The sequence below is a fragment of the Xenopus tropicalis genome, chromosome 5, assembly GCF_000004195.4.
Source record: "Xenopus tropicalis strain Nigerian chromosome 5, UCB_Xtro_10.0, whole genome shotgun sequence".
NCBI lineage: Eukaryota > Metazoa > Chordata > Amphibia > Anura > Pipidae > Xenopus > Xenopus tropicalis.
The window spans coordinates 132,863,001-132,886,379 of NC_030681.2; the positions used below are offsets into that span (position 1 = coordinate 132,863,001).

A 23,379-nucleotide genomic window follows, 5' to 3' on the forward strand; every position below is an offset into this window, starting at 1 on the left:
ATGAAAACCCCTCTGAGACAAATATCTAGGTTTAACTTCCTTTATATATCGACATTATTCAGTATAGAAAGGAAACCATTTATACAAAATACTATTCTCAAGCTCAAAATATACACAATAATAAAAATAATTAACAATTAATACACAATAATACATTTTATTGTCTCATCGGATTTAAATATGGCCAAACTGACCTTACCCAGTCTTCATTTATTCTTCTTGATTTTTATTTTTTTAAACCGGATTATCCTTTTCTTTGGGTACATTTCAGCACAAGAGCTCTGCCTCCTAGTTGGCTGCCAGACAAGCTCTTGATCACTGCATTAAGCAGCTTGGATCAGAAAGCATGCTACTCTCATGTATATTGATGAGTTTATTCTTTTGATCAAGTCTGTTCCAAGAAGGGATAGTACGGTAACCACCAAACCACGTGTTCTAAAATCATTTAGCACCAGGACGCTGAATTATTTATTAATATACTATTGATTGTTTAGCCTTTCATCATTAACTACATTAAGTCCTATATGAGACATACCTTTTATCTCTTCAAATGGCTCCCGAACATTTATTCATATACTTAAAATAGTCTCAGAATCATCCTAAACAACCTACCATGTTGTCATCTCATTGGCATGCCATAGTGTGGTCAACCTGCAGATGGGGATTCTGGGTAATGTAATGCCTTGCTTCTTAGCCACAACCTCAAGAGAAATCACATTATTCATCAACTTTAGCTGGAAAGAGAAACCTTGATGGGTATTATGAGGCAGTCTGACTGTAAGTTGGGAGAGAAGGATTAGACTTTTGTTTGGTAGGCAAATTTCTCTTGGTTAAACTTCATTTGTAAGGTATTGGGTCTGTTTTGGAGCTTAGCTGCTGTGCCTCAATTAATATCTGTAACACAGGGGTAAAGAGACAGCAAGAGAATGCATTGTAGGTACAAAGGCATGGTATATGATATATAATCAGAGAATAAGATAAGAAAGGCCTGAGAATACTTTGTGTACTATGACTAATATGTTACTATTTATTTTGAAGGCAAAGAGGAGCTAGTAGAACCTGTATATAAGATTAAACAGTAAATAACTGCTAATATTTCACTTAGTCAAATACAAAGGGAAACAAACATGGAGGGTATTGAGGCCCTTTAGGAAAATGTATCATAGAAATATGAGTAACATCCTGAATGAGGCAAAACAGCCAGGTTTAAAATCACTGAATAGAGTCATTCTTTTATAAAGAAGATAGCAAGCAGCCCTGAAATTGTGCATTAATTCTATACATATTCTAAAGCAGCTGTTGCGAGCCTTTATTCTGTGCTTGTACTGTATTGTGGAAGGCAGCATCGGCGGCCATGACTTTGCACTCATTTAGAAGCTCGGAAAGGTTTGGAATGTCTAAATGCGTCTCCGGAGAGCACAAAGTCAGGTAGTGAAGTGTGTTCTGTGTTCTGGAGAAGTTTTGCAGGAGAAAGCAACAGCACTGAATGTGAAGAATGAAAGGAGTTGCTTTGTTGATGGGATTCTTTTGTTATTGACTGAGGAATATGACAACATACTTGGCAAGCAATTAATATTGCTAAGCTAACATAGCTGATACACAGCTCATCTCAACTACTGGGATGCTTTACTGCACCCACTTGTGTTCCAATATCAACACTGTGCATCTTTGTACCAGCCAGTAAGCCAAACCAACCAATCACTGATTAGTTTCTTTTCAGCCTGTTTCAGGCAGCACAATTTTGCAAAATTTGCCCAGTGTTTATAAATTAACACTAGTGTGTCTCTGTATACTGTTCCTTGCACCTCTTTTACATTAATAGGTACAACAGCTTAGTACAAGACAAAGGAGCACAGACTTCAGGAACAGCACATCTGAATGCCGTTTTGCCCCTATAGTGTGTATGTTTATTAGTAAATAAAAGCCTGTGTATTTCAGTATTATTTCAGTATTATTTGCATGTGTGTTTGTGTGTTTATGTGCATATTAGTTGTTGCACTTTGCTGTTTTTGTTAAATGCAATTAAGTACTCATACAGTATGTATATAGGGGACCCAAAGGGTTACTCCCCCTACTGCAACCTAGACCCAAGGGAAGGGATGAGTTCCCATAGCCCCTGAGGTACAAAGAGTTCCTGCACATCTGCCTCTTCCTGTTTGGGCTCCACCTGGAACCATGTAGTGATGCTGCTGGGGAGCCTGGAACATACGGCCACAGTAAGAACATCTGAACCCTTAGGGAAAGAGGACCCTAAGGCTATGGCCAAACCAGATCAGGCCAAGAATTAGCCCTCATGCTCTGATCAGTCTACCCCTGTGCCTGCACCCAATGCTACTGCGTTGGTCCAGGTGGGGATTTTTTGGATTTTTGCCAAAGTGCATATGCACCTGTTTCTGTGCCAAAATCCTCTCCATGTGTCTGCACATGGGCCAACGCAGTGGATAAACACAGGACGAGAATCAGCCTGGTGTGGCATTAACCTTTATGAAGTTGGGGAAAAGGACCCTCTGAACAAGGTATAGATAGCGGATAGCAGGTCCCATTAGAGCAACCTCTTAGGAGTGGTCAATACACAGGGTAGCTAGAAGGCACAGTCTTGTGCGGCACCATGGAAACCTAGTGTGGTTTGTACTCACCAAGTGTAATGACTGAATTGTGTAAAGTATTCTGTGTGTAATTCTTTGGAGCACCCTTAAGGCAGCCTGTACAGTCACTAACAGACAATACCTGGGATGTGTGAGTAACCCCAAAGATAACTCGGTGTGTGTACTACCATACATGAAATATTAAATGTGCTGAGAAGAATTTGCTGCTATTACTAAATCATTTATATGGTTAAAACCACTAGCTCCCTTGATTGTTTCAACCAGTGTGTATGTGTGTTGAGAGTCTCTTCTGACCCCTTGCTCCATCTATTGCAAGGACCCATCTAAAAAAAAGGGTCACAAATGCAACAGTGTTCTCCCTGAGAGCAGCTGGAAAAGGCAGCCAAGAAAGGGTTACATACCCATAATCAGAATCTGTCTATGAAGGGCAAAAGATAAAAGGAATATAAGCATATACTCAATGATATCTGATAATAATATGTTGTGCACTGTTTAAACTATGGCCTGAAAATGTCCTAACTACTAAAGCTAAAAATAAATGGAAAATATAGAAATAAGGCCATGTATTTTATTGTTGTTGCTGAAAGTTTGGGTTTTTTTTCAAATGAATAAGACTAATAATGTCTCCCACTGGGTAAAGTGAAGCTTCCATAAAAAGAAATCCTGTATCTTAAAAATTCAATGAATTATAAAAAAAATAAACAAAAGTGGTTGTAACCCTTAACACTACTATCTTCTACTAAATCTACTAATTTCTAACTAACAGAATATAATATGCTTGTAGAATAGGAGGAGATTAAAAATAACCTGCAAAGTTTTATGCATCCCTTATCTACTGAATGCTTTACAGATCTGTTTTACAAATGGGATTTATTATTCTTCTTTTTTTGAGGTACCATTATTATTACCACTATTACTATTAGTATTAGTGTGCTCCTTCAGCTTAATATTTTCCCCTAAAACACAGTTATGCAGTTTGGTACTTGTCAAATCCAGTGTTCAGCCAGGGAAATCTCTAAATTATGCATGCTCCCTGTAAGGAATTAGCTAAGGGGAAATCCCATAGGATGATGGTGAGACCTTCAGGTATGGAGCAGTTGGAAACCAAGAGGGAGACAATAAGGGACTAGACTAGGAGGAGAGGGCGAAGAAGGAAATGATTTGGAACAGGACAAGATAGAGTGGGTGAAGGAACTGGAGTGAGACATAGCAGGTGAAGAAGCAGAACAGATTGGCATTAGATGGAGCAAGTGAAAAAGTAGGACATACTGGAAGGCACAGTGGGCAAAGAAGCAAGACGAAATGGAGCAGGTCAGGATAAGAAGCAGAATGGAATAGTGTAGGATAGGGATTGTGGGATGGAGAGGGTGAATAAGGAGGAATGGGAACTACCGTGTTTCCCCGAAAATAAGACACTGTCTTATATTTTTTTAAGCTCCAAAATATGCACTAGGTCTTATTTTCAGGGGATGTCTTATTTTTCCATGAAGAAGAATACAGGACACATTTATTCCATCACCCTAGGTGGGTGTCTTATTTTCGGGGGTGCCTTATTTTCCGAGGGGGGTGAAAAATCGGGGGGTGCCTTACTTTCGGAGGATGTCCTATTTTCGGGAAAACAGGGTAGACCAAGGAAGAACCAGGTAGGACAATGCAGCAGAGGACAATCCAGTAGAGCCTTACACTACCCCAATTTATTTTCTGGGACAAATGGTTGCTCCTGTTGGTTTCTCACTCAGGGACTGTGGACACGAGCAGGTAGATCTCCATTTATTGGTCTATAAATAAAGATTTGGAAAAAATGACATTGTTTTGGCCACCACCAAGAACATGGGAATGCACCTTAACCTTCTGCAGATTTTGGTTTTGCAACCAATCAGCGATTTTCTTTTTTTTTTTTTAAGCCAGCTGCTGGTAGAACAATCAAAGCAAACATCTTACTGGTTCTATACAATCAATTCAATACCAAGAAATTTAAGTGAGGAAGCTCTCGGTGTTGGAGTCATTCCCAAAGTCGTCCATTTCCCATTACTATGACCAAAAAAACACTCGACAACCAGCTTGCCATTGGGTCATACTGGGCTGACTCTGACAGCTGTGTTTGGATGTTTGCATTTCCCAATATTAATACTGACGTGTGTGTGTGTGTGTTGATCAGTGGGAAATGCTGTGTGTAATGTCACGCACTGGGTCTGTGCTTGGAATGCCTACACACATGGAGTTGTATCCCAGAGCTTGTCACTTCTATGCCAGTGCATCAGCGTGTTAATGATTATGCTCAGCAGTTGGAAAACATCAGATGCAGATACTAAGCATCAGCATAAAATCTTGAAATGGCAGATGAATAATTAACACCTTCCATGCCAGTGAATCAACCCCCATCAATACAAGCTCATTGCTGCATATTTCCATCTGGTTGATGAGTTATACATGGAATTACACCTTCCATCACCTGCAGTTAGCCTACTCCTCTGGCTCTATCAAGGCTCACAATCCAGCAGCCAGATCCCCCAGAACGCAAGCCCCTTTAAAAACGTGCATATTCACAGGTCCCACGTCCAGGAGCATTAAATCTAAGAGCTATTGATTGCGCAGAGCAGGTCTGAGTCAGTGAGGCATCAATATTTAATAGGGCGGCTGATTTGTGAGGCTGGCGCTGCCTTGAGCATTCGCATAATTCAGTGTTATTCTTTCCTACAATTTGTTAGTTCATCCCTGGGTGAATAAGGGGGCAAGTCCTATGGAAAAAAAAAAAAAGATAAAAAACAGACAATGGCAGGCATTTCTTATCTATCAGTGGGACTCCTTACTATCAAATCCCTACTCATCTGGCTGTGAAACGGCATCTCCATGCACCAAGGGACTTCATTCTGACCCACATAGAAATCCCTGAGCAGGCAAATCTGAGGAAGAAAAAAATTGAGAGAAATGTACATTTTCTGTGTTCGGAGGTTGGGTTGGGCAGGCTAAAAATACCATATTCAATCTACAGCCCTCCAGCTACTGTTTAACTTAAAACCCCAGCAATCCCAGGGGTACTGCGAGATACAGTTTAACAACAGCTAAAGGGCAGGCAGATGGACAACACTGGTGCCAAGCCATACATTATCATGCATGTGAGCAGGGACTGGGGCAGTGCATATTTCTGCTCTTGATATAGTAACAGAACTCATTATGCAGTAATTTTAATGCAGAGAACGTCATTTTATTTAGTTATTTTACTGTGCATTTTAAGGCTAACATACAGGGACATAGGAACATAGTAACATAGTAACATAGTAAGTTGGGTTGAAAAAAGACATACGTCCATCAAGTTCAACCATAATGCCTATATATAACCTGCCTAACTACTAGTTGATCCAGAGGAAGGCAAAAAACCCCATCTGAAGCCTCTCTAATTTGCCACAGAGGGGAAAAAATTCCTTCCTGACTCCAAGATGGCAATCGGACCAGTCCCTGGATCAACTAGTACTAAGAGCTATCTCCCATAACCCTGTATTCCCTCACTTGTACTAAGAGCTATCTCCCATAACCCTGTATTCCCTCACTTGTACTGAGAGCTATCTCCCATACCCCTGTATTCCCTCACTTGTACTGAGAGCTATCTCCCATAACCCTGTATTCCCTCACTTGCTAAGAATCCATCCAGCCCCTTCTTAAAGTTATATAATGTATCAGCCAGCACGACTGATTCGGGGAGGGAATTCCAGAACCTCACAGCTCTCACTGTAAAAAATCCTTTCCGAATGTTTAAATGGAACCTCCCTTCTTCTAAACGGAGTGGGTGCCCTTGTGTCCGTTGGAAGGACCTACTGGTAAATAAAACATTAGAAAGGTTATTATATGATCCCTTTATATATTTATACATAGTTATCATGTCACCTCTTAAGCGCCTCTTCTCCAGTGTAAACAGACCCAACTTGGCCAGTCTTTCTTCATAACTGAGACTTTCCATACCCTTTACCAGCTTAGTTGCCCTTCTCTGGACCCTCTCTAACTCAGTAATGTCCCGTTTGAGCACTGGAGACCAAAACTGAACAGCATATTCTAGATGGGGCCTTACCAGCGCTCTGTAAAGGGGAAGAATAACCCCCTCCTCCCGTGAATCTATACCCCTTTTAATACAGCTCAAAACCTTGTTTGCCCTTGCAGCTGCTGCCTGGCATTGCTTGCTACAGCCAAGTTTATTATCTACAAGGACTCCAAGGTCCTTCTCCATTTTGGATTTGCCTAGTGCAGTCCCATTAAGGGTATACGGGGCTTGCATGTTTTTACATCCCAGGTGCATGACCTTACATTTATCCACATTAAATCTCATCTGCCACTTAGCTGCCCAGATTGTCAGTTGGTCAAGATCCTGCTGCAGGGATGTCACATCCTGGATAGAATTGACTGGTCTGCAGAGTTTTGTGTCATCTGCAAACACTGATACATTACTCATAATACCCTCCCCTAAGTCATTTATGAACAAATTAAACAAAAGTGGACCCAGTACAGAACCCTGAGGGACCCCACTGAGAACCTTACTCCAAGTAGAGAATGTACCATTAACAACCACCCTCTGTACCCGATCCTGTAGCCAGTTTTCTATCCATGTGCAAACGGCTTCACTAAGACCAATAGACCTTAGCTTAGAAAGCAGTCGTTTGTGGGGGACGGTATCAAATGCTTTCGCAAAATCCAAATAGATGATATCTACTGCATCCCCACTGTCCAGCTTCTTACTTACCTCATCATAAAAAGCAATTAAATTGGTCTGACATGACCTGTCCTTCATAAAGCCATGCTGATTACTGCTCATAATGCCATTCTCCACTACATAATTTTGAATGTGATCCCTTAACAAGCCTTCAAATAACTTGCCCACCACGGATGTCAAACTTACAGGCCTATAATTGCCAGGCTGAGATCTTATTCCCTTTTTAAATATGGGAATGACATTCGCCTTCTTCCAATCCCTAGGTACCATACCTGATGAAAGAGAGTCTGAGAATATCAGAAACAAGGGCCACTGCAATTCTGCCCCTAGCTCTCTCAGTACCCGAGGGTGTATTCCATCTGGCCCAGGTGCCTTGTTTACATTTATCGTGTGTAACCCTTTAAGCACCATATCCTGTGCCAACCACTGTGTAGTTGGAGCTGAGGCAACAGTGCAGCTATTGGGTGGGACTTGGCCCACTGGCTCCTCTACTGTATACACAGAAGAAAAGAACTGGTTAAGCACATTCATGAAACATTCATGAAATCTCAAGTTTGAATCCCGAATGGGAAAAATTCGGATTGGATACAATAATTTCTGAAGATCGCAAATATCTTGAAAATGCCCACGAAAAAAACGTATTGGGCACGATAATATCGTATTGGCGATCCAAAATTTTTGTACCGAACGATTGTAAACAGCGGGAAAACCTTTCCGACTTTGATCCTTCTGTACATGATTTTGGAAGCCTCCCATAGGACTCAATGGCACTCTGCAGCTCCAACCCGGCCCAAGGAAAGTCTCCCATAGGGCTCAATGGCACTCTGCAGCTCCAACCTGGCCCAAGGAAAGTCTCCCATAGGGCTCAATGGCACTCTGCAGCTCCAACCCGGCCCAAGGAAAGTCTCCCATAGGGCTCAATGGCACTCTGCAGCTCCAACCCAGCCCAAGGAAAGTCTCCCATAGGGCTCAATGGCACTCTGCAGCTCCAACCCGGCCCAAGGAAAGTCTCCCATAGGGCTCAATGGCACTCTGCAGCTCCAACCCGGCCCAAGGAAAGTCTCCCATAGGGCTCAATGGCACTCTGCAGCTCCAACCTGGCCCAAGGAATGTCTCCCATAGGGCTCAATGGCACTCTGCAGCTCCAACCCGGCCCAAGGAAAGTCTCCCGTAGGGCTCAATGGCACTCTGCAGCTCCAACCCGGCCCAAGGAAAGCCTCCCATAGGGCTCAATGGCACTCTGCAGCTCCAACCTGGCCCAAGGAAAGTCTCCCATAGGGCTCAATGGCACTCTGCAGCTCCAACCTGGCCCAAGGAAAGCCTCCCATAGGACTCAATGGCACTCTGCAGCTCCAACCCGGCCCAAGGAAAGTCACGATAACGAAGCTTGAGTGAATCCGAAGCTTTTCTTACTTGGCGCAACAATACGATTTTGTCGCACAAATCATGTTGCAAGGTACGAAAAAGTCGAGCAAGGTACGAAAAAGTCGCAGAAAATACGCTTGGAGTGTTCGTGTATTAATAAATGTCCCCCACAGTGTAGGACTGGGAACCCTTGGGCCACTGGAGGACCTGAGCTCACAGCCCCCACCGCTACTGATAGGTCAACTGGCAATACCATAGACCACTACGGCCCGCCCCCACCCCTGCACTCTCAAACCTTACATTTACATTACCACACCCACTAACCACACCCACTAGGATGGACAGTCCAACTCTGCCTACAAAGGTTACAATTATTTTACACTCTTTCCCCATTCCTGGCCCATCATGCATATTTCTTTCTCCTTATAATTATATCTCTATATTATGTCCCTCCTTAGGGACACAAATTTGGATTCTGGTTTACAAAACTTGAATGTTTGATATTTATTAAACATAAAAGATTAAAAAAAACTTAAATTCGGCACGTCGACATCTAAAAGCGTGTGAGTTCATGTAGAGATTAATCGTGCCCTAGGCAATATTTATGCTGTTTTTTATTTCAAGTTTTTCTAATTTTTTTGCATTTGTAGCCCATTGAAAATGCCTGGGAAGAATGCACATTCGAAGCATTTGATTTTTTTTTCATGGTTTAATTTGAGTTTTTTTTTAGTTTTTTTAATTTAACATTTTTAATAGATAAGCAAACATTTGATTTTGGCAACATTTCAAGTTTATTTAAATTGAAAAAAAAAATCTATAAAAATCACAAATTCTCAAATAAGCCTCATGGAGGCAGATTTATTAACATTCTGATTTTAGTGGTTTTAGAGTTGAGTGAAACCATGAACTAATTTCCGCTAAAACCATGAATATCCATTCATTAAAGGATCTAAATTGAAAAGGCACAAATGAATTACAATGCAGAACCAAAAAGAAAAGAACACACAAACCACACATTTTTTGTGGTTTTTATGTTTTCGTAAGGATTTTCATGGACTTGCAAACAAAAAAAACCCCCCCAAACCTCTAAAACAACATATTAAATAAAGACTGTTACAGTTTGTCAAGGAAAACTCTCACTGACTTCTGCTTGACCGTGACAGCTTTTACATTTGCATTTTTCATGGTTTAGACGCAGAATAAATATTGAAAAATATGTGTTTTTTTTTTTTTTTAAATACAAACATTAATAAATGCCCCCCCCCTAGAGCCAGCCCTCCCGCCAATGTCTATTTACTTTTGGCACAGTCTCCCATCCCCTATCTTTTCAATCTCTATGTATTCCTTTCTTTTTACATGTACTGTGGATCTGTGTGTCAGGTATCTAAGCAGGACTGATTATCTTACTGTTATTTCCTAAGGAATATAATTATCACTGGGCACATACACTTTGCAGGGCTTTGTTTATCCTACATGTGAAATCATGCATAAATAGAAGATACATTATGAGCTCATTTGGCAGCATAGGGCAAAGGAAACAAATCCAGCACAGTAACGCATAGTAACTACAGGTTTGCTTTCATTATTCTAAATGTGCTACAGTAATCAAAGCTAATTGCTTATTGTAAGGGATACTGCCCTGGGAGAAGTGTGCCATAGGTTAATCAATAAACCCAACATTGTTTACGTTCAAAACAGAATTATTTTCATGATCCCTAATTTGCGCATCTGAATGAAAGGTGGTCAAACATGCTGCAGATGGACAGAGTCAACAGCTTATTGGCCCCTATATGGGGTCCTCATTTTGGCCTGCCTGATTGATATCTGGCCAAAATATTGGCTAGATGTTGATTGGGTAGGTTTAAAAATCACATTGGGGCGAGGAGAGCATCAGCTTGTTGATGTGATCCTTGCCCCGATGGCCTGAATTCTGTCAGTTTGATCTGGGGGCCAAATGATTGGGTCAATCTAATATCTGCCACCTCAAAGTAGGCATATCAGGGAAAGATCTGCTCATTTGGCAACCTTGCCAAGTGAGTGGATCTTTCAGTGTATGATCAGCTTGGGTTCATACAACAGAAGAAAAATTTCCACCAGCACACCCTTACCTCCTCCAATGCTTAGTACTCGCAGCACAGCCCAGAGAGTCGGCGCTCCCAACACAGTCCAATAAGGAATTTAGCCGGCACAACGAGTGTGATGCAAGCGGGGTGTTTATTCAAGACAGCAACGTTTTGGGGGTGTACCCCTTCATCAGGCATACAAACCAATCAGTGAACATTAAAAGAAAGAATTCCCTGTCACTGCAGCACTGCATAATTCCTCAAGTATATATTTTATCTGGGGGGGGGGGGAATATTAATATAATTAACAGATCTTACACTCCCAGCAAAATTCATAAAAAGCATGACATGATGCACTCTTCATTTCATCCTCTGGGATATTTTGTTTTTAGGGCCCAAATCCAATAACATTCCCTTTGTAATAGAATTCTCTTGGTATCTTGACCTTCCCTTCCTTTAATCTGTTCCAATATTTGCTATATAAGTTGCGAAACTTGATGGCCACATTCAAAGAAATGTTTGGCTAATGTGGTTTATCTGTTTTCTCTTTTCCAAGTTTTTTAACCAGTTCTTTTTCCTTTCCTTTCTCTGGGGGTTTATAGTTCCGAATCATAGATTTATGTTCATTCAGCTTGGGTTCAGCTTGGGTTCATTCCAGAGTATAGCACTGAGTATAGTGACGACTCATGAAAATAAGGATGCTGAACACAGACAGCGCTATACTCATCTAGAAACCACTGGTCCTAGTGCTCTGCCTGCACCCACAGGTACTTGTGACAGAGTAGGGGCAAAGTGCAAAAAACATGACGCCTTGTGTTGGCAAATGGTAAATGAGTATGAACCTTTATGTGTTTATTTCTTAAAAAGAATTCCCTGTATGTGAAATGTTACAGCAACAAGGGCAGGATGCAAAATTTCACTGCACCCATGTACGAAATTGCAAGCAGTTGAGGCTGAACAGGTGCATTTACTCTCTCTACAAACTAAGGTGCATACATAGACTCAAATAACTTTGTGAATAGAGTCAAGCTGCACTCCATTTTCCATCCATTGGTTGCTTTCCAAACACAGCTTGTGTATGGTAAATGAACCCTTTATTGTCTAATCTTTCTGCTGGAAAAACTATATGTGTAGCTGTGGTTAATCCTTCCACGAGGGACTGATGTGGCAAATCTTGTTGAGTTGTTGTATATTCCCCTAATATGCCAACCAGCTATGGCACAATGCAAGGAGAAAGAACTTTCCAAAGACAAAATGGTTGGTTAATATGAACACACAATGTGCTTTTCATACAAATCCAAAGTGAATCATTATAAAAGAAGTGAGGTTTAACAAATATAAAAGTTCTATGTGTCTTTAGTCGTTGATAATGACAACAGGGATTCTATATTTTTCCATTAAAGGGACACCTTTTACATTTTCAGTGACTATTCTCCCATGAATGACAAGATAAATTGTAGTCTCTCGGCACAAGGTTACAAAGCACTTTATCAAACAAAACACTCTTTTTAATCCTTTAGAATGTATTTGAGATTTCTGAATAAATATTTTCTTCACATATAACAAATGGGGAATTCATTAGTTCACTGTTATTAGTGGAAAGATGAAAAATGCTAAAGTGATGTGAAATAAAAATATACATTTATTTTGTATATGTTTTTATGTTTTATTGCAGCGATTACTTGTTTAATGTCAAATATTATATCTTCTCACAACCATTCCCAAAATCCAAAATCTACAGCCCACAGCCATCAACATGCAAAGCTCTAATGGCCACCATCTGCTTGATAATCCAGAAAGCTTTACTACAAGAGCTACAGCTGAGGGGTTTGGCATCTCTGCTGTAGAACAACTCTTTCCCAACTTTCAACTGCAAGGGTCCATCCATCTCCATTTATTAATTCAATAAAAATAGCCAAACCATCAGGATCTAAGGTAATACTTGGGCTAGTTGCTTCTTCGATGGTCCAGATGTCAACTATCCCTTTTTCTTTTTCCCCTAGCTTGCCGCCCTGGTTTCTACAAAGCTCTGTTGACTGACACCTACTGTGCAAAGTGCCCTCCACGTAGCTCCTCCCTACAGGACAGAGCGGCAGAATGTACCTGCGAGATGGGCTTCTACAGGGCAGAATTTGATCCAAAATCAGTTGCATGCACAAGTAAGTGTTATCAGTATTCTATGATTGTGTTATTCTAAAGAAAGCAGCCATTCCCTGTTTGTCTTCCATTTTCTTTTTTCTCTCCTTTACTGTTCACATCCTTATTTACATTATATCCCATCTTTGACATCTTCTCCCCTATTTTCTTCCATTGATTTTCTTATCTCTAAACTAAAGCTCTGTTGGCCTTGGTAATATTGTTTTATGTGGATAGGAAACTGGCCAGAGATGGTGTACAGAATGTTGGCTGTTGATGGTACATTCTCTGCTTAGAGTAATGGCCCCACAGGGTTCTGTACTGGATCTGCTTTTATTAAACTTGTTCATTAATGAGCTGGGAATTGGCATTGTAAGCAAGGTCTCAGTGAAGTCCAAAGAAGAACAACTATACTGGAAAAGAGGTGCTTTAGGAGAGAACTACATATAAATATATAAGGGAACCATGCAATAAACTCTTAGCTTTACTCCCCACTAGGTACTATCAGCAGACACAAGGGCATTTATTAAGAAGAAGAAAAGGCGCCATCTTAATATTTTAATAGAGGAGTTTCTATGCATTATCTACAGTATGTTACTGTATGCATGTTGGAATGTGTATGCCTGGGCATTAGACAAATTGGTAAGACATTTATAACAGCTTTATGGAACATGTTTGGGTCATTAGGAAAGACAGTGAAGATATTCAGTACCAGTTACTTTAAAAAATGTAAAACAGGGACCCTAGTACTATTATACCTAGGGGGGAATGGTTCCAATAGTTACACTGTGAAAGAAAGATCATTAAAAGGAAAGAGAAACAACTAATCCTGTCGTTTTTCCATTGTCCTGATCTATTCAGGACAATAGTCATTAGCCTTCTATCCCGCTACTAGTCATTAGCCTTATAACCTGCTACTAGTCATTAGCCTTCTATCCCGCTACTAGTCATTAGCCTTCTATCCCGCTACTAGTCATTAGCCTTCTATCCCGCTACTAGTCATTAGCCTTCTATCCCGCTACTAGTCATTAGCCTTCTATCCCGCTACTAGTCATTAGCCTTCTATCCCGCTACAAGTCATTAGCCTTCTATCCTGCTACTAGTCATTAGCCTTCTATCCCGCTACTAGTCATTAACCTTCTATCCTGCTACTAGTCATTAGCCTTCTACCTTGCTACTAGTGATTAGCCTTCTATCCCACTTACTAGTCATTAGATTTCTATCCCGCTACTAGTCATTAGCCTTCTATCCTGCTACTAGTCATTAGCCTTCACTTAATGGCCTTAAGCTATGCAATACAGCTTTAAACTTTGGTTGGCTACTTAAGGACAATCACAGTTTTATTGTTCCAAGTCAGTACCACTGATCCCAACTATGGTTTAATTCTTAGTAACTTTTTGGTTAGTCCTTTATTTTATATAGTTTTAAAATGATTTACCTTCTTCTTCTGGTTCTTGACAGCTGTCAAATGGGGGTCACAACCTGACAACCAATAACTACTGTTATTGTTACAATTTATTGCTTATCATTCTTTTCATACCCCCACATGTTCATATTCCAGTCTCTCATTCAAACCGCTGCCTGGTTGCTATGGTAATATAGACCATAGCAACCAGATAGGTGCTGAAATTCCCAACTGAAGAACTGAACAAGAAGCTAAATAATTAAAAAAACACAAATAATAAGAAAAAAAAATAAGACCAATTGCAAATATCTTACTAAAAGTTAATTTTAACGTGACTGAACAATGGAATCATGAAGTGTTTAGTACGGAGAGAAACATATTTCTCTAACATTTCTTATTTTATTTTTAATACATGGCAGAATGAGGGGAATGAGGGATACAACGAGAGATCAGGACGTGGTTGGACAGATTGTCAGCATATACACATTATAGTTTACATATTAAACAATAACATAATAGCAAGTTGTGTGATGAGCTTAAAGGTACAGATTCTTTCCTGCAATGACAAGGAAGGGTGTCTATCGGTGGATAACCTGTTGTTTACTCAAGATATTATGGCCTTTTCTGAAGTTTCTTATAACTGTCATTTTTTGCATTTAACTTTTCCACTTTATAGACATTTATGTAAGAAGCATTTTGGTTAAGCTATGCATAGTAAAGGTACAATAGCAGAATGTACACTGGAGGTGTAATTGTGTGCTGTTTGGGTAACACAGTTGAACAAATGTATTACTCTGTGCCAAGCTTCTTCCATCTGTTCAATCCTTTGCTTAGTAATGCAAAAGCATTATAACTCACCAGTGGATCATAAAGAGCAAGTTAAAAGTGATATAAATGCATGTGTGCTCTCTAGATTTAATGCTCAGCAGCTGCACTCTCTAACGTATGTACATTTAGATATATCAGGGGGTGAAATGACTCCCTAGTGATAGCGAGAAAAAGGGATTTACTACCAGGAGATCGGTATCATCATGTTTCTGCAGTCGGTGCAACTTAAGCGGCCAATATTTGATAACCTCAGAGGGTGGATATTCCTCCCCCTGGACTCTTATCATCTTCTTATAAATGGTTTTTGATTGCTCATATTCAGAAACCATTAACAGACTGGACTACATTATATGTGTGTTACACTTTCAGCTATTGGAAAAAAAAAAATTTCTTTAAAATGACTGAAGTAATTGACATTCTCTTAGCAAATTAGCCAACAACAAAAGATGTTTACCACCCAAATAGATAGATAGATAGATGATAGATAGATAGATAGATAGATAGAATTGGCAATGTTTCCACAAGTTTCATAAACCTTTCCTAACCTTTATATAGAAGGTACAGGTATAGAACCCATTATCCAGATTGCTCGGGACCAAGGGTATTCCTGATAAGTGGTCTTTCCGTTATTTCTTTTCTTTATTTCTTCGTACCTTAAATCTACTAAAAATTCACTAAAACTTTAATTAAACCCAATAGGATTATTTTGCCTCCAATAAGGATTAATTATATCTTAGTTGGGAACAAATACAAGGTACTGTTTTATTATTACAGGGAAAAAGGAAATCAGTTTTAAAAATCAACATTATTTTATTTAAATTGAGTCAATGGGAGACGAACTTTCCGTAATTTGGAGCTTTTTGGATAACAGGTTTCCCATACCTGTACTATCAAGGGCAAAAGGGAAGGTCCTATATAGGCCTAGAGGGAGGAAGCAATCTACTATACAATTTTAACAATGAAAATCACCCCCTCCAAGCCCTGGAAGTGGACAGAGCATACTAAGACCATTATATACATTATTTGTCCATACTGTCTCCTTATGTGTACTGTATTGTGTGCTAACAGTTGATGGTTTGGGTATAAAGCAGCATTCTCTGTGTGGTAGTAATCGAGTAGGTCATGGCAATGGCAATACAGGAGTAAGGACCTGTGTGCTTTAGTTTTGCCAGAGATGTGGAGTATGGAGCTGTTAGAAAGTTAAAGAAAGTCCAAGGGGTGGATATGCTAAAATTACAATTTGAGTTATTGTGATAATTTAAGAAAATCACAGCAAAAAACTTTACAAATTCAAATATTTTCTGCACTCAAATTTTACAGCTTTCTCCTTCAAAATAAGGAAAACCAAAATGGGGAGGTCAACTCATTTTAGCTCAGAGTTTTTCGTTCAGGATCGATGTTTCTACCACCTCAACTTTTCCATAGACCATAATGAAAAGAACTACCTGTTTGCATTAAGCCTTATTGATATATATATATACAGTTAACAAATTCTTTGTTTGCAACTGGTGCTTTCCTTTACTCTTGCCTATGATTCTGACAACAGGCCGGGCTTCCCATGTTTATCTTACACCCAGCTGAGCCAAGGACACAGCGAGCAACTCCTGCCTGTCCTTTGGCTGCTCCAAGCTCTTCTCTAGAATGAGATGTTTGTTTATTTTCCAGAAATCGCTGCTTGAGCCAGCTCAAGTAATTAAAACAGAATGCCAAAATATGTCAACTAATAAAATGTGTACCGTGATTTTTGGCAGATATATTACAAATATCCATCCCTTTTAATGTGTGTATAATTTAACATTCACATTACAGGGTTGCTCTGTTTTATTAAACAGAGGAACTAAAAAAACAGAAATGAAAGTTTACCATTCAGATATAACTGTCCTCTCTGTATAGAAGACTTTTAAAATCCTTTTACCCCCTTTCAGAAAGTCAGCTCTAAATGGATAGCAGCTGTCTGTTAGCTAGCATCAGAAATGTGAGAGGAGGTTATCGCTTCCTTTTACTTCTCTCTTCCATCCATTAAAGCCTGGATAATGGAACACAAAGTTTTTCACCAGCTGTATAACACCCTAGTTGTGCTTTGGCCTTTGGGCACGAGGCAAGCGCTATGTCTGAGAGACTGGAAAACACATTGCCGTTTCCTGAATATAACATTGAACATACTGAATTCTGACTGGATGAAGTGCATATAATTTAGAAGGTGAACAAATAGGTCAATATTTTCATCAAAACACATTATAATAGAAAAGTCCTTGAAAAGCCCGTTAGGGAGATTTGAGAAAAATATATTAACTGAATGAGCCTTTATGCCCTACTTCATTTGTCCTATTTGTTTGAATCGCTGTTGCTGAGTGGTATTGCTGGTTTTATATATATATATATATATTATGAGACCTACTATAGCACATGTTGACAAAGTTGCCTTTATCAGATGAGTTATATAGAAACATGTTTAATGTGGTGAATGTGGTGTATATACTGTATATATAGTCCTTATGACAGAGAACTTATGATAGAGTCCAAACCTACAGCAGGACACCCTTTGGCACAGATTGAGAAGTTAAGCTGGTGTTAAAGTGGAACGTAGAAGGTCTCAGTTGCAAATAGTCAAGTATCTTTCATGGAATAGAATTACACTTCCCATCTTCCAAGGATACTCGGAAATAATAACTGGTAAGTTCCCCACTGAGAGAAGATCAGCCCAAACGTACTGGTGGACCTACTGGATTCTAAAGTAATGAATTCACCACAATTACTGGACTGGCGCAGAACTGGACATCTAATGGATATACAGTATATATGAAGTTCATTTTCTAAAAATAGCAAAATGAGCCAATACTCTGTGGGGGGGAGGGGGGCTAACAACCAGCAATACTGGTTGGCTTTGCTGTGTGCACATATCAAATCAGTTTTAATACCACCAATACCCATTGTGGCTGAAAGGTGCTAATAAATATACAATAGTTATCTTGGAATATTATCAAGGAGCACATAGTACATATTAACTATTCCTTCAGCCCTAACATTCATTGTTCCCCTTGTTTTCATGATATTAGCAGTTTCTATTCTGCTAATATAATTCATTTAAAACAACAGCACTCCTGATGGTCTATATACTAATAATTATCTAGTAGAGATACATCTAAAGCTACTGAACATTGGATGAGTGAGGAGTCTTCAAGAATACCCAAAGTCCAGTTGATTTCAACTTTACTAGATACTGTATATCATGACCTGGATGAATAAAAACCTTCATAGACACATTTACTAATACTTAATTTTATAGTAAAACTGACTGAATAGGAATAATCTCTAAAGGCATATTTTTCCTTGATAGAAAGACCAAGAGAGTAACTTCTATGAAGACCATTTACACATTTCTTCTGCTGTTATTTATTTATTTTTATGTTTGGTTATATTTCCTCATAAATGTGGAGTATGTGGAAGTTTTTTCTAAGGCTTTAAATATGTTAAAGCTATGTGTATTTTATATAATAATGGTGTATCCTTCAAGTGTTTAATAAATCTGCTTTTAAAATATAAGAAAGAAAAGCAATCCTATTATCTGGTCCAGTTTGGCAGTGAGTTCCCTTTCGGTAATCTTGACACTTGCTACAAACAATCAAACAGCGGAACCTTTGGTTTTCTGGCAGGAAGATAAATGGGGGAAGATGCTCAAAACACAGCAATGAATGAGATAGAGGCTGAACTTCCTAGCAGGGGCTGTCATAAAATCTGTGTTTCTATCTCTTGATGATTAATTGTGTACCTCTAAAAGCCCCATTATGATGAATGGCTCCTGTCACCAGAAGGTCATCTGTTATGGTGTCACTGATGACGTCTTGAACAGATTCTCTATCCCTCTGATTTGCTATTCCTTATTATCTGCCACCCACCTTCATTCTTTCTCTCTTTATTTTTTAAGAGCCACCATCTGCTCCCCATAATCCAGTTATCACTGTCAACGAGACATCCGTCATCGTGGAATGGAGCCCTCCTGACGACACTGGGGGGAGAGTGGACGTTGCATATAATATACATTGCCGAAGGTGCCATACAGAAATGCAGAAATGCAGCCCGTGTGGCAGTGGAATCCATTATATGCCAAGACAGTTTGGTCTGGACCTTCCCAGAGTTCTTATCACAGACCTGCTTCCTTACACCAACTACACATTTGACATTGAAGCTGTGAATGGTGTATCTGAGATGAGTTCTGGCCCTAAACAGTTCATTTCTGTCAATGTTACTACAAGTCAAGTAGGTGAGGCTTTTTTTTATTGCCCAAACGTAATAATAGACCTTAATTTATTATGAACATAGATCCAAAGGTTCAGTTTCAATATTACATGGTGCCACGTCTCACACAGAGAGATGATGGGGAGAGGCAGGCAGTTGAGAGCCTAAAGGGCTAACCCAGGGTGTAACCATATACAGTAGGACAGAGGTCAGAAGCTATGATAAAATGATGAGTGAGACCTTGAATAGACAAGGTTGTGATCAAACAGCTTGAGGTGCACACAGTTGTTAATACACAGGCGAAAACAGTAGAAAGCAGCAGGCAGAGACGTAGTCCAGTTATCATGCCAGTTGTCAGGACAGGCAGCAGATAAGCAAAGTCGAGGTACAGGCCATCAGTCAGAACCGGGGAATCCACTCGAACAGGGCAAGGAAGGGTAACGGAGCACCGGAACTATGCAAGGGAACACAGAACCAGGCAGGGTCCAAGAAATCAGATAGGGTTTTAGGAAAAAAGAATCACTAAAACAGGTTGGCAAGATCCCAACTAAACAGCTTAATGATCAAGCAATAAGGAAAGTTCGGGGGCACGTTTATAAAGGGTCCTAATAGATTAATGAATTGGACATGGGACTAAGGAGGTGGGTGGATAAAGGGAGCAGACAGCAGGAATAACAAAGTTTACAGAAAAAAAACAAAGAGGGCCTGTCCAAAGATCCTCCAGTGGCTCAGTTGGGAAATACACCAGCAATCCACCACACAGCCCATGGTTTGAATACAGGCTGATCCTGACACATGGGTTTGGAAAAAAGATTCTTATTTCCTATTCACATTTTCCTTACTTATTAGTTTGTTAGTTATTGTTTGTCCCCATGTCATACCCAGGATGAATGGTCAATTTTAGAAATATAAACTCCAAATAGCATTGTTTAAGCCACAGAATATCATTGTCAAATAACTATAATATTACTGAGATACACACAATGTCTGTACAAGGATGTCAGGTACCAATTTAAAAGGCTATCATTCAGGGAAACAATCTTGGCTTCTGGACATTGCATTGGGAAATGTCATGTCTTCTGTTGCTGCTAATGCTCTAAAGACCTAGGGAGATTGAAATAATGGTGTTAAAGCTCTAGAAATTCACAATAATCAATCATATGTTGTGTTTCAATGGAAACCCAGTAATGCTACCTGTTGATTGGCTGCTAGTCTACTACTTCTAGAACAGAAGCTTCTGTATATTCATAGAGCTAGTGCCACCTAAGGGTTTCGCTCTTGACTTAAGTAGAACATCCTTATCTATTTATAAGCACTAAACATGCACTAAACATTCTCCCTGGGTTTTGAGAGAACACTGTATTATGTGTGTGACCACAAGGACTGGTGCATTATAGAAGAAATACTATTGTAAATATGCATTGATTCAATGATGTATGGCTATGTATTAGACAGAGTCAGTCTGACTTATTTTTGTATTGATATTGTGCTAACAATTCAACTTGCATATTATCAATATTGTTTATTATTCAGTTCTAGCAGTCAAATATCATTTAATGCATTATATTATGTTATGCCATCCCATTTAATCTAAATTACTTTTTCTATGTTTATAGTCAAACACATTATCCTTAAATGGCCGTTATAACGTTACAAAAATATAGAAGATGAACAAATGCTTGCTAAGGCAAACAATGACAAATCAAACTATTTTAAATGTTGTATACAATGATTATTCGGAAACTAGGATGTACATAATGGCAGAATTCATGTAATATTAATGGGTACATTACACTCATATCTGCCTTATTTTATACATTCATTATATCAGGCTGTTTGGGCATTTCTTAAATATTACCAGTTTAGAGTTGCTTTTCTCATATGACTTTTTGCTTCTTCTTTTTTCCCTGAAATATCTCCCAGTAAATGTGATCCTAAAGGAAAGGAAGAGCAAAGACAGTGTGACGTTGGCTTTCCAAGGGCCAGAAAAGTCCAGTGACATTGTGGTGGAATATGAAGTCATTTATTATGAAAAGGTCAGTATAGGATTGATTTTTAAGGTATGTTGTAAAGTCCTTAGTACAGTTACCCAATGAGCATATTTAAGATATAGTAATAGTAATGCAGCTATGTTATTCCATTATCCAAACTAAAACTTTGTTTGGACCATTTGGTTCTCCATGGATTGCCAACTAATTGCACTACAAACTAAATGTTACTAATTTTTAGTATGTTATAGAATGACCTATTCTAAGCAACTTTTCATGTGGTCTTTATTATTTATTTGTTATAGTTTCTGAATTATTTTCCTTCTTCTTCCAGTCCTTTGCAGTTTTTTAATGGGGGGGGGGTCACTGACCCGGGCAGCAAAAAAAACTATTGCTCTGTGAGTCTACAGATTTATTGTTATTGTTACTTTTTGTAATTTTCTTTTCTGTTCAGGCCCTCTCCTATTCATTTTACAGTCTCTCATCCAAACCACTTCCTGATTGCTAAGCTAACTTGGACCCTAGCAACTAACTGCTGAAACTCTACTGGAGAGCTGCTGAACTGAAAATGAAAAACTAAAAAAACTACTAATTAATAAAAAAATGAAGACCAGCTGGAAACGGTCTCAGAATATTACTCTCTACATCATACTAAAAGTTAACTCAAAGGTGGACAACCCCACTTCTGGGAGGGGTTGGGTTGTTCAAGAGATTGTCTCTTCTATGAAATAGCTGTGCTGGAGATTATAGCTCTATTTCATTGGGCTGAACTGCAATGTCTGCTTAGTTGCTGTCAAGTCATTTAGGTTTCTTTCTAATCCTTATTTCTAGTCTTAATTTAAAACTTGTTCTTTGGTTCCACATTAGCAAAATCCAGAAGTAACACAGGAAGTGTAATAACATAAGGAGACTAATAAAATACACACAGACCACAGTAAATGCTCAGAATAAACCACTCCACAACAATAAGTAGTAGGAAAAGCATAATATATAGACCATTGTGTTTTAAAAATACCTGTAGCCATGGTAATAAATCACTGCTTATTATTGTGTGATTATTTGCTTTGCACAAATACATATTCTAAGGTATGGAAAACGAACAGATGGGTCACTGGACAAACGAGGCTGTAAAGGTCCATATTCACCATAATCTGCCGAATAGTCTAATGCAACATGATGAAGAACAGTCTTATATCTAATGATCTTTCTTTCTTTCCTTAACAGTATCAAAAGGACCAGAATTACACAATTTTAAAAACACGATCTAGTTCTATGACTGTGGATGGCCTGAAGCCTGGAACTATTTACATCTTCAAAGTAAGAGCTCACACTCTTGGTGGCCAAGGAGTATATGGAGGGGAAATAGAGTTGGAGACAAGCACAGAAGGTAATTTTACCACTTTGTTTCTATTTTGTACTTAAGGTTGACACAATAATGCAATGAAATGCATAATGGAGTTACCAAGATGCTTTATGATGATGTTAAAGGAATGTTATGATTTTCATGGTGTAGTTTTTATTATTTAATGACACTGTGCACATTATATATTATTCATTTTACTATTCAAAATGTTATTCCTGAACCAATAAATATATTTTAGTTGTAATATTGGTGTGTGTAACTGCTTTCAGATAAGCTATCGTTTCTCCTACTCAGTGTAACTTGAGGGCTCATGGTCATGTTTTACTATTAAATGCTATTCGTATATGGGAACATTTTTAGCAATGCAGGTGTCAGGGAACTTTCCACTGTTCTGCTGATCATCTTGCAGCTCATCAGTAAAAAGTGACTGAAAATGTCGACAAGTGCAAAGTTATGCACTTTGGAAGAAATGATAGAAATGTGATTACACACTAAATGGTAGTGTTTTGGGGGGATCCTTAATTGAGAAGGATCTGGGGATTTTTTGTAAGTTGTCTAATTCCAGGCAGTGTCATTCTGTGGCTACTAAAGCAAATAAAGTGCTGTCTTGTATAAAAAAGGCATTGACTCAAGGGATGAAAATATAATTTTTCTGTTAATGCCTATAAGAGGGGTTTGGATGAGTTTTTG

At 39.0% G+C, this 23,379-nt stretch overlaps 1 protein-coding gene across 3 annotated transcripts in view; it reads left to right on the forward strand.

Moving 5' to 3' along the window:
• Positions 1 to 23,379, forward strand: part of LOC100494929 (ephrin type-A receptor 3) — a 145,686-nt gene that overhangs the window by 53,746 nt on the left and 68,561 nt on the right. For all 3 annotated transcript variants that reach the window (XM_004917767.3, XM_012971375.3, XM_002939924.4), the window contains 4 exons: positions 12,737 to 12,892; positions 19,028 to 19,363; positions 21,262 to 21,374; positions 22,551 to 22,713. In XM_004917767.3, the coding sequence (XP_004917824.1) occupies positions 12,737 to 12,892; positions 19,028 to 19,363; positions 21,262 to 21,374; positions 22,551 to 22,713 (768 nt within the window). The remainder of the gene's footprint in view (positions 1 to 12,736; positions 12,893 to 19,027; positions 19,364 to 21,261; positions 21,375 to 22,550; positions 22,714 to 23,379) is intronic.